Genomic DNA, 12,291 nt, shown 5'->3' on the forward strand with positions numbered 1-12,291 from the left:
TGTTGCCTAACTGGATCTTTTACTTGTAGCTTGTGGATGCAACGCTATTGGCTCAGTAAGTGATGTGTGTGATTTCGGATCTGGACAGTGTCAGTGTAAGCCGAATTTCGCTGGTCAACATTGCGAAAAATGTAAAGATGGTTTCTTCAACTACCCTGCATGTACATGTGAGTATTTTGAAATGCAATTTTGTAATATGTCTCAAATTCAACGAACTTCATCTTACAGACTGCAACTGTGACGTAAGCGGAACCTTGGATGAAGTTTGTGACAAAGGCAACGGGCAGTGTCTGTGCCGTAAAGGCTACGGAGGACCTCGGTGTGATCAGTGTACCCCCGGATACTTCAACTATCCCAATTGTGAGCCATGTCACTGCTCCGGAGCTGGAAGCGCGTCCACGGTTTGTGATGTTACTGGAAAGTGCGCTTGTCTACCGAACTTCTCTGGTAGACAGTGTACCATGTGTCTTCCTGGATACTACCAATATCCTGAATGTTTGCCGTGTAACTGTGATGCTCATGGGTCGATCGGGTTGTCCTGTAACAATGAAGGTCAGTGTCAGTGTGCGTACAACTTCGATGGAAAAACCTGTAACCAGTGCAAGGAAAGTTTCTACAATTTCCCAGCTTGCGAAGAGTGCAATTGTGATCCGGCTGGTGTCATAGCGAAGTTTGCCGGTTGTGGATCAGTACCTGCTGGAGAGTTATGTCAGTGCAAGGAGCGCGTTCATGGAAGAATTTGCGACAAATGCCGACCGTTGTATTGGAACTTGAACGCCAGTAATCCACATGGCTGCGAGGATTGTGAATGTTTCATCGATGGAACAATCGGTGCTTTGGACACTTGTGACACCAAAACTGGTCAATGTGCTTGTAAACCCTCGGTAACTGGTCGTCAATGTTCGGAATGCAAGGACGGCACCTTTGATTTGTTTGGCGCCAGCTTGTTTGGTTGCAAGGACTGCGGCTGTGACATTGGAGGTTCGGCTAACAATGTCTGCAACAAGGAGACCGGTCAATGTAAATGTCATCCTAGGATCACTGGAAGAACTTGCACCTATCCTTTGACGACTCATTATTTCCCAACTTTGAACCAGTTCCAATATGAATATGAAGATGGATATACTCCATCGGGAGCTCAAGTCCGTTACCAGTTCCATGAAGATGTCTTCCCAGAGTTCAGCAAACGAGGCTATGCAGTGTTTTCTGGTCTGCAGAATGAAGTTATCAACGAAGTCTCAATACATAAGTCTTCCGTGTATCGCCTAGTAATTTACTACAAAAATCCAACGAAAGACAATGTCATCGCTCAGATATTGATTACTCCTGATAATCCGGCTGAGCTTGAACAGAAAGCTAAGGTACTTTTCAAGCCAAACACACATCCGGAATTTGTAACCGTTTCGGGGGCAAAAGGAGAGATTCCTTCTCCCGTCGTCTTGGATCCTGGCCGGTATACCATCAGTATCAAGACTGATAAAAATGTATTCCTCGACTACTTCGTCCTTCTGCCTGCAGCGTACTATGAAGCTTCAATTTTGACCAAGAAAATCGAAAATCCATGCGAGTTTACCGACATGGAACTGTGCCGTCACTTCAAGTACCCAAACATTATCGAGTTCAAGCCACAGCTGGAAGCGCATATTGTCGAGGGAGACGATTCGTTCAAGCCTGGAGAATATTTCAAGGATTACGATCATCTGGATGTGATCAAAGAAGAGAACCTTCCTCTACTGACAGTCGATCAGAACGAACTGAGCTACTCGCTGGATGTCCCACGGCCAGATCGATACGTACTTGTGGTGGACTACATTACCAATCGTAATTACCCGGAAATTTCTGTTCTACAGATCAATCAAATTGGAGATATTGAACAAGATGGCACGGTTACTGCCTATCCTTGTACGTACACCACCGTTTGCCGCCAGCCAGTCATTGATAAAGAGTCTCGCGAAAAAGTGTTCTACATTGACCCGAACAACCGCAAACCGATCACCGTTTCAAGCCAAGAACCTACTGGAGCTGTGGCTATCAAATCCGTCACTGCTATTCCCTATGAAGAATGGTCCACCGATTACATAAGTCCTAGCCCAGTTTGCGTAATGCAGAATGGCAAATGCGTGCTGACAAGTTACCGTACAGCTTCGGACTCGAAAAAAATTGAATTCGAAGCGGACAACGAAGGTCGTATTGCAGAGACCAACCCAAGTGATATGTTGGATGATGCAACGAAACTGATTTATTTGGATAAGGATGAGCCAGCGTTGAATTTTAAGGCAAAGGTATCACATCCTGATCGCTATGTGATTATTGTAAAGTTCTATCAACCGAACCATCCAGTGTTCAACATTCAGTACCGAATTGAGACGGATCGTCAGAACTTTGATGGAAAACTGCCATTGCGTCACTGTCCGGCTAATACTGGATGTCGTGAAGTGTTGAAACAAGATAACGGATTCATCTGGTTCGATTTGGAGGACACGTTCGATTTCACTTTGTTGAGCAGTGCCACGAAGGGAGTTTGGTTGGACTACATTCAGTTGGTGCCAGCTGATCAGTTCCACGATGATCTTCTCCAAGAGGAAACCTTCGACCAAACTAAGGAGTTCATCCAGAAATGCGGCCAAAATCATTTCCACATCCAATTGAATGCAAGTGATTTCTGCAAGGAAGCTGTATTCTCCTTGACAGCAGACTACAACACTGGAGCTCTGCCCTGTAATTGTGATTACTACGGATCCAACAGCTTCGAGTGCGAGCAATTTGGAGGACAATGTCAGTGCAAGCCACACATTATTGGTCGTCAATGTGAAGCTTGTAAAACCGGTTATTACGGATTTCCTGACTGCAAGCCTTGCGACTGTCCATCAACGGCCCTTTGCCAGAAAGATACTGGAGAATGTATCTGTCCGGACCGTGTGACTGGAGAGAAGTGCGATCAGTGTATGCCATATACTTTCGGCTATGATCAGATTATTGGCTGTGAAGAGTGTAACTGTCATCCATTGGGTGTTGCCAACAATAATCTTCAGTGTGATTTGCAAAGCGGTGTATGTGATTGTAAATCCAACGTAGTGGGCAGATCCTGCGATCATTGTCAGTTTGGGTTCTTCAATTTCCCATACTGTGAACCTTGTAAGTGTGACATCCGAGGAACAACGTTTGAGATTTGTGATCAAAATGATGAGACTTGTTTCTGTAAGAAGAATGTGCAAGGTCGAGAGTGTAGCCAATGTGTGGACGGAACTTACAACTTGCAAGCCTCAAACCCGGAGGGATGTACCAAGTGTTTCTGCTTTGGACATACTTCCGTTTGCGAGACGGCTTTCCTTCGACCGTTCAATGTCAGTATGATGAAGGACGTCACGTTAAATACCATCAAGCTATCAGGTGGGAAACCACAGATCGCACCTTGGATTGTTGATGGGGAAATAATGATCAACGAAACATCAGCTGAAGTGGCTTTGAGCGACGTGGATAACGAAGAACTGCTCTCCGGATTGGCTTACTTTGGAATGTTGGATTATCTGCTTGATTTGAATAGTCATATTACTGCCTACGGTGGTTATTTAACTTACAAGATCATCTACACAAATGGTCTATTTGGAAGTTCGTTGATTGGACCGGATGTGATTTTGGAAGGAAAGAACATGGTGGTGACTCATCAGAGCATTGAACAACCCGCATCGAATACGCTGTTTAATGGGCGTGTTCAAATGGTGGAATCAAACTTCCAGACCGCTTCGGGAGGTTCAGTAACCCGTGAGCAGTTTATGGTATTGTTGCGAGATCTGAAAGCTATCTACGTCAGAGCCTCCTATTGGGAGAATGGCCTCTCAACGGTTGTTTCCGACGTAAGTTTGACCATGGCTCACGATGATCCAGGCAGTTATGATATGTATGAAGAATTGTCCGTCGAACGTTGTTCGTGTCCCCCGGGATATACTGGATTATCTTGCGAGGATTGTGCACCGGGTTATTACCGTGATACACATGGACCATACGGAGGCTACTGTATCCCTTGTCAGTGTAATGGTCATGCCGAAAAATGCGACTGTATTACAGGAATTTGCAATGAATGTAAGCACGATACGACCGGTGATCACTGCGAACTGTGTATCGAAGGGTACTACGGAAATGCTACTCGAGGTTCTCCGAATGATTGCATGATCTGCGCTTGCCCATTGCCGATTGATTCAAATAATTTTGCGACGTCTTGTGAAGTATCGGAGGATGGCTATGAGATTCACTGTGATTGTAAACCGGGCTACACGGGTGAGAAATGCCAAAGCTGTGCTTCTGGATTCTTTGGACAACCGGAAGTTGAAGGTGAAGTTTGTAGACAATGTGACTGCTCCGGTAACATCAACCCAGATGAACCTGGTTCATGCGATTCTGTATCAGGAGAATGCTTGCTTTGTTTGAACAATACATATGGCAGAGCTTGTAATTTGTGTGCACCTGGATTCTACGGAGATGCAGTCAATCTTAAGGACTGTCAGAGCTGTATTTGCGATGCTGTTGGTACTGAACATTGTGATAACTTCATTGGAAGCTGCAACTGTTTTCCGAATGTGATAGGCGAGAAATGCGATCGTTGTGAAGAGGATCATTTCGGATTCGAGTCCGGACGTGGTTGCACGGCGTGTGATTGTGGACTCGCCTCGAATAGTACTCAGTGTGATGATCATAGCGGAAAATGTGCCTGTAAGCCAGGCGTTACTGGTCGACAGTGCGATCGCTGTGAGCCAGGCTATTGGAATTATTCCGAGGACGGATGCATTCCATGTTCGTGTAACACAGACTACTCCAGAGGTTTGGGATGCAATGCTCAGACTGGACAGTGTGAGTGTTTATCCGGTGTCGTTGGAGAGAAGTGTGATTCGTGTCCGTACCGATGGGTTCTGATTCCTGATACCGGTTGTCAGGAGTGCGATGGATGTCACCATGCTTTGTTGGATGTGACAGATGAGCTGAAGGAAACGATCGACCCAGTCTTGCTAGATATCGAAACCGTTGCTGATGACTACTATACTTCTCAAAAATTGAAGTACTTTGACGATTTGGTGGATGAAATTGAACCATCTGTTCGCAAACTGGATCCTCATGGAGTTAACCTTAATCCACCCAAACAGCAGGTGGAGTCATTGGAGATGGATGTAAAAAATCTTGATCGTCGCATTCACTATGCTGATCAAAATGTTAACGACCTTTCCACAAAGAGTGATAATCTTCTACGGGGTTCTTCAGATATTTTGGACTCGTGTCGCTTTGTGGACATTAGTACCAGAAATACGATCATGGAAGTTGAAAAGTTGGCAGAAAATTTGGGTAAATCAGAAAGTCACAAGTTGGAACAGGCACATGCGGAGGCTGTCAACTATCTACAGTTAATTAAGCAATATTCCGCTACTCCTGGAAGCCTCAATGTCCATTTGGACAATGCTACCGACCTACTGTCGAAGGTAGAAGTGTTCGCACTGCCTGTGCACGATCAACAGAATCGGCTAAATAAGCTCATGCACAGCATTGGAGCGTTTGACGTAAAGTTGGAAGACTTGTACAACTGGAGCCTTAATATCGAAGAGGAAAGTCGTACCACAGCTAAATTGAACAAGAAGAATAATGGAGCTTTGGATTCCAAGTTTGATACGGTATCTGCTCAACACAAGGAGGCTAATGAAAACATCGAGAATGCAAAGAATCTGTTGGATGACTCTTCGAAGATAAGCCTTGACATCTTCACCACTCACTCGGAGCTAGATAATGCAAATTCAGAATTGAAGCAACTTAATGGCAAAGTTGATCAGGAGCTTCCTGAAAACGACAAAGAGTATCAGGATCTTTCGTCGAAGATCCAGGATTCCATGGAATATGCTGCAAACTTGAAGGAGGAAGCTCAACGTTTGACTGCCAACTATTCGAATGTCACAGCCAATTCGGAAATGGCATTGAAGGCTGCTACAGCGTACTCAATGATCGCTGATGCAGTGAATGAGGCCAAAGCCAATGCCGAAAAGGCTGAGCTTCTGGCTCAGAATGCAACGGAGTTGACAAAGGGAGTTGATGATCTAGCAGGAGAGTCGGACAGTGATTCAAGCGAGCTACTGAGCGATGCTATGAAATCACTTCATTCCTTGCAATCAGATTTGGAACCACATATTAACAAATCGGTGGGAACAGTTGAACAAATTAAGAAATCCAACGAAGATAGCGATGATGTTTTGTATTCAATCAATCAGTCGTTGGATGGCATCCCGCAAGAATCCCACACTAACAGCTGGGAAATCGCAAGGGATCAAGCCATTGATGCTCAGAAGGATTCCCAGAACGCTTTGAAGATCCTAGACCCAATCATTTCGGATCTCCCGAAAAGTCTCTATGTGGCAGAGCAATTGCCGAAAGAAATCGATCGTACGAATAAGAGCATTCATCAGGCTGCAAGTCAAATCGATCAATATAAGAACATGATTCCAAAGGTTGCAATGATGGTGAACGAAGTAGAAGAGAAACAGAATATGATTGATTCAATTGTGAGTGACATTGGTGATCGTTTGGAGTCGCTGAAGAAACAAATTGCCAGTGCACGATCGTTGGCCAACAGTATCAAATTTGGAATGACGTTCCATCCGAACACTACTTTAGAGATCAAACCTCCAGAGGTGCTATCACAGATGGCTTCGAACTCAACCGTATCAGCTTACTTCAAGACGAACAAACCGGAAGGATTCTTGTTCTACTTGGGTAACGAAGTAAAACCGGATTCCAAGAAGACTTCACGAGATGATTACATGGCATTGGAGATTGAGAATGGTTATCCTGTGCTATCGATTGACCTGGGTAATGATCCGGAGAAGGTGATCAATCCGAAATATGTGGCGGACGATAAGTGGTATCAGGCTATCATCGATCGAAGTGGAAATAATGTCAAGTTGACGATTCGTGAAGAGCTGGAGAATGGAACAGAAATGATTCATCCGAAGGAGCAGACATTACCGGGAGTTTATAATGTATTTAACGTCGATCAAAATAGTAAGCTCTTTGTTGGGGGTTATCCACCGGAGTACAACATGCCTAGCGATGTGAAATCAGGTGGATTTTCTGGTCAAATTCAAGACTTGCAAGTCGGAGGTGAACACGTTGGCTTGTGGAACTTTGTACAGACTCAAAATGTCCACGGTGGCAGAGAACGTGATAAGCTACTGGATGAAGATAAGCCTACGACAGGGTTCCGTTTCGGTGGCAATGGATACGTTATGGTGGATGCAAAGTCATATTCATTCAAGCATCGTTCACAAATCCAGTTCCGGTTCAAGGCAACTCAAGATACACAGGACGGTTTGTTGTTCTACGCTGGTAGAAACCGTCACTTTATTTCGATTGAAATGAAGGACGGACGGATTGTGTTCCAGTTCAAGCTTGGTCAACATGCGGAGGTAGTATCAATCGGATCCGGGCATGGTTTCAATGATGATGCTTGGCATACTGTATCGGCTGAACGTGATGGGGTTGTTGGTAAGCTGACGGTCGATGGAAATGTGATCTATCAGGAAGCATCCAATGTTCACTTTGAAGGCAATGTTGAACCGTTGAGGATTTCGGAGTCGATGTTCTTCGGTGGTTATCCAGGCAAGATGAACCATTCGGAGGTTACGACAAAGGGCTTCGATGGTTGTATTGATGATGTATACATTTTGGGAACAAAGGTGGACTTGAGTATTAACCAGAAGGCATTAGATATACGTCCAGGATGTCCAATGAAATTCTCTTCATTGCTATCTTTCCCACCACACCAATTTGGATATGTAAGCCAACCAGAAGTGGCATCAGCAAATGGTCTTCAAGTAAATATCAAATTTAAAACGCATCAGACCCACGGAGTACTGTTCTACACTGCCAACGATGATCAAAGTGCAACGTTCGGATTGACCTTGGAGGACGGAGTGTTGGTTTTGAGGAGTACCAAAAAGGAAATTACCACTGGAAACAGTCGTTACAATGATGGCGATTGGCATGCTGTCACTGCAACTCAGGAAAATTACCGCTGGTCATTGGTTGTGGACGATAGTGATCCATTTGTATCCGATGAAGAACCTCCGCCGTTGGATATTGTAAGTGGGGAGATTTACTTCGGTGGTTTACCAAAGAACTTTGTCACCCCGAGGAATGCCATTGCAACTCCGGCTTATTTCTGGGGATGTATTCGTGATGTGACAGTCAATGGTCAAATCGTGAACTTTGCCAACTTGAAGGATAAGAAATCTGCGGTACTGGACCACTGCTCGAAGGACATTTTTGCAGTCAGCCCAAGTGAAGTTCCTCTATTTTATCCGGATGGTGGAAGCGAACCAGTAGTATTCACATCACGGGTCGATGCAGATGAACATAAACCTGATGACAAGCTAAATGAAGTTGAAGGATTGCCCCATAGGCCATGGGAAGAAGATATTACCGACCAGCCAGATGATTTGGAAACTACTACTACTACAACTACAACTACGACAACTCCATCTAAACCAACAACAACATCAACGACTACTACTACTACTACTAGGCGACCTCGACCACCACCCGAGAAACCAGAACCTACTTGCAGACTACCAGTCGTACCCGAACAAGACGTTGACTTCGATGCAGGTTATCGATTCGGTACGGGACCTTTCAGCCACATCGAGTTCAATGAAATACCTCAAAAAATCAAGAAACAGTATGAATTCTCGCTCTCATTCAAAACCGAATTCTCCGAGGGTGTGTTATTCTATGCTGCTGACTCTCGACATACCGATTTTATAGCCCTGTATTTGCGAGATGGAAAAGTATTCCACTCGTTCAACTGTGGCTCTGGATCGGCTAATATTAGTTCGGAACGAAGCTACGACGACAATGAATGGCACACTGTCCATTTCTCTCGAGTCCATAACAAGGGTCAATTGGTGGTCGATAGTGAAGATGAGGTACATGGAGAGTCTGCTGGAAACACTAGAACCATGCAAGTACAAGCTCCGTTCTTCGTTGGAGGTGTCTCTGGTGGAGAACATTACGAAGATGTTGCTCTCAATCTTAAGATCGATAAGAATATCTTGGAGCGCGATCAATTCGTTGGATGTATTACGGAAATCAAGGCATTCAATAAGCTTCTCGGTTCTCCATCCAACATTACTCAAACCATCCCCTGTTCGTCTCAAATCGAGACAGGCATGTTCTTTGGAAAGGGAGGTGGTTTCATAAAACTGAGAGAGAAATTCAAGGTTGGAAATGAGCTGACTGTCAGCATGGACATCAAACCAAGATCTACGACAGGTTTGCTGATGTCCGTACATGGCAAACGTGCCTTCTTCGTTCTTGAATTGGTCAATGGCAACATCAGCCTGACGGTGAACAACGGCGATGAACCATTCACTGCTATGTTCATCCCAGATCCCAGTGAAAATCTGTGCGATGGCCAATGGCGTACGATTACGGCCATCAAGTCGTTCTATGTTATTACCATCAAGGTCAATGACGTCAGTTCCAACCCGGCTATTGGAGATGCTCGTTCGGGATCAACGGACACCACCAGGCCGCTGTTCCTTGGAGGCCATCCTCATCTTCAGAGGGTAAGCTCGACCCGTTTAGTTGAAAAGGACATCTCATACAAAACATACCAATATTTTCAATTCCAGATTCGAGGTCTTACGGCTCGGGAACCCTACCAGGGTTGTATCCGCAATGTGGTGATCCGCAACCAGCAGGAGCCAGTTACATCGAAAATGTCTGTTGGAAACGTACAGACTGGCATCTGTCCTACAATATAATAAAATTTTAATTTTGAGCCAAACTACAAAAACTATTGATGACTTGACTTTACGCAATCGAACTACGGACAAAATGATTTTTGGACAATGGCTTGATGATGATAAGAGTTAACATGTGGAAATTCGATGACGACTTTTGGCTATTCTTGGAAACTGTGACAAGATACACTCTTTTCAGTTTTCTTTTATTTTCTATTCTTTTCTTTTCTACCTACTAACTCTAAAATTGAAAGACGCAAAGAAAATTGCAGTGGATGGAAGCATATTTCATTTCTGTCTTTGAAGTAGATCGTGTTTCATGACAACGGGAGAACAGTTTATAATACACCCTTGGAGGAAAATATCCCCGCCCCTGAGCAATGCTGCTCAGTAAATCAACGAATTGACGATCGCAAAGCTACACGGGGAATGAGAACAACCCAAATTTGACTTTAGTTCACTCATAATCGCCAAAAGTGCAGGAACGCAGCGATGAGTTAAATTTGTCTCATGGTTTCCTGTGGAAAACCTAAAAAATCTGCCGGAAAATGAGGAAATTGACGAAAATTTAATTCAGTCTCGGAGTAGTATCAATAGACTGAGTGAATCCAATCTTTACTTTTCTCAAATTCGGGATTTTTTCCCTGGAAAAACCTGGGAAAACATGAAACAAATTAACTCATCGCTGAGTTCCTGCACTTTTGACGATTATGAGTGAACTAAACTCAAATTTGAGTTGTTCTCATTCGCCGTGTATGAAAACCAGCACGGAGCACTTTTACCCCAGGGGTGCGTTTAAGGCCATCCTACCTTGCTATGTTTTTACGGTTTTTTTTAAACTTTAATCGTCCTGTCGCATATTTGCTCTGATTCTTTCAACTCAACATAACGAAACTGGCATTATGATCAGATAATTGCAATTTTAATTGAATTAAAAATCGAAATTCAGTGACAGAAGTAAAATTAAACACTCGACTCGTTTTGTCATTTTAGTTCTTTGTTGTTTCCATAGTTTCTATACAATGTACAACCATTGATTGCAAATGTCAGTAATATTTTGAAAATACAATTTATGTGCCATGTTTAATTTTCTTTCTCATATTTTTTCGAATAAACTAACACACAAGAAACGAACATTATTTTTCAAACTTCCGAAATCGACCTTGAACGTTAAATTGTCTCTACCTCAATTGCCATAACTTGAACTGTAAATGTGTTGATGAATGATAGAAAAACTATACATTTGAAACTTCTGCCCATAATCGCATAATTGTCCTATATGCATAGAGAAGATGGGATTGATATGCGATTATGGTTATACCTTAACAGCAGTGTTCGTAAAATTATTCTCAAGTCCTCCGAAGAGAATAAACTAGCATGTGAATCTGACAATCAAACCGCTCAAACGTCAATTGATAGCATGCTTATACATATTTTGTTAGTTTTGCGTCCACTGATACAAAAACAACAAATAACAGTGAAATACGCCAAAATATAAAGCAATGCATTTTTGAACCTGAAATCTCATCGGTGATTTTTGGGCAGTTGAATTTCAAGTGTGAGATTTGAGTTTTTAGATTTTCCGAACACTGCTTAAGAGATAACGGTATGTTTGGTCTTAAGGGCTCCCTCTTCAGTTAAAAAAATGTTTCCAAAAGTTGACGTCCTATGATTTTTGTTTATTTTAAATCTACACCGAATCGGAGGATGTAAGATTTGCTTACAATAATGAGGGATTCATCATCGAAGGATGTTAGTGACGACCGCATGAACGGAGGGTGAGATATACCGAGCTGCGGTCCAATCCAAGAAAATAGAGATCGATAAATGTGGAGTATATTAGTGAGAGGAATGAATTATGTAGGTAAAAAGGTTTCCGACTGGCCTCGAACCACGAATGTTGAGAATATCAGATCTGTACTTTCTCCCCTGCTCTCTTCATGCTTCGGAAGATGGATAGGCTAAAAGCGAATAAAAAGCAATCATAGTGCGATAACTCGATTTCGTATGCTTTTTCTGCTGAACGGGGATTGGAGGCAATCGTTGCAAGTGTGTGCGTCGTCCTGCAATATTATAAATAAAAGGCAAGACTAATGCTTGCTTGTGACGTCAAAAGCGTACTAACTAATCCAGCAATGAGTTTTTCGGTATTTTTTTTCCTGGGCTTGCATCGTAAAACGAAAGAATTTCTAAAAATTCAGTTCAAATCTGGTGAATAACCAACTTTCTGTAAAACACTAACTGAACTTCGGTATCGTTTCATGCAAAATACTGTACACAGAATATACATTTACTGAGAAAGTCATTAATTTCAAAATTTTCAAGATTTCACGAAAAGTCAGTAAAAATAATTACTTTTGTGCACAGTATTTATTTATTTACCGATCACGAATTGAAAAATTCACACCTGTTAATTTTATTCCCGCCGCCAGTTTAGCTTCAGTAAAATCCAGAAGCAAGTGTTTTATCGTGAAAAATTCTGTGAAACTTTGTAGGAAGCATGGATTATATCATGACG

General features: G+C 43.0%; 1 protein-coding gene across 1 annotated transcript in view; it reads left to right on the forward strand.

The window, feature by feature from the left end:
* Window positions 1–10,316, forward strand: part of LanA (laminin subunit alpha) — a 32,005-nt gene extending 21,689 nt beyond the window's left edge. The window contains exons 9-11 of the mRNA XM_065218074.1: window positions 30–167; window positions 229–9,596; window positions 9,663–10,316. Of these exons, the coding sequence (XP_065074146.1) occupies window positions 30–167; window positions 229–9,596; window positions 9,663–9,794 (9,638 nt within the window). The 3' untranslated portion in view covers window positions 9,795–10,316. The remainder of the gene's footprint in view (window positions 1–29; window positions 168–228; window positions 9,597–9,662) is intronic.
* Window positions 10,317–12,291: the final 1,975 nt, after the last annotated feature.

Source organism: Ochlerotatus camptorhynchus, unplaced genomic scaffold (genome assembly GCF_037179485.1).
Source record: "Ochlerotatus camptorhynchus isolate MF236.1 unplaced genomic scaffold, CSIRO-AGI_Acam_v1.1 ptg000083l, whole genome shotgun sequence".
Classification (NCBI taxonomy): Eukaryota; Metazoa; Arthropoda; class Insecta; order Diptera; family Culicidae; genus Ochlerotatus; species Ochlerotatus camptorhynchus.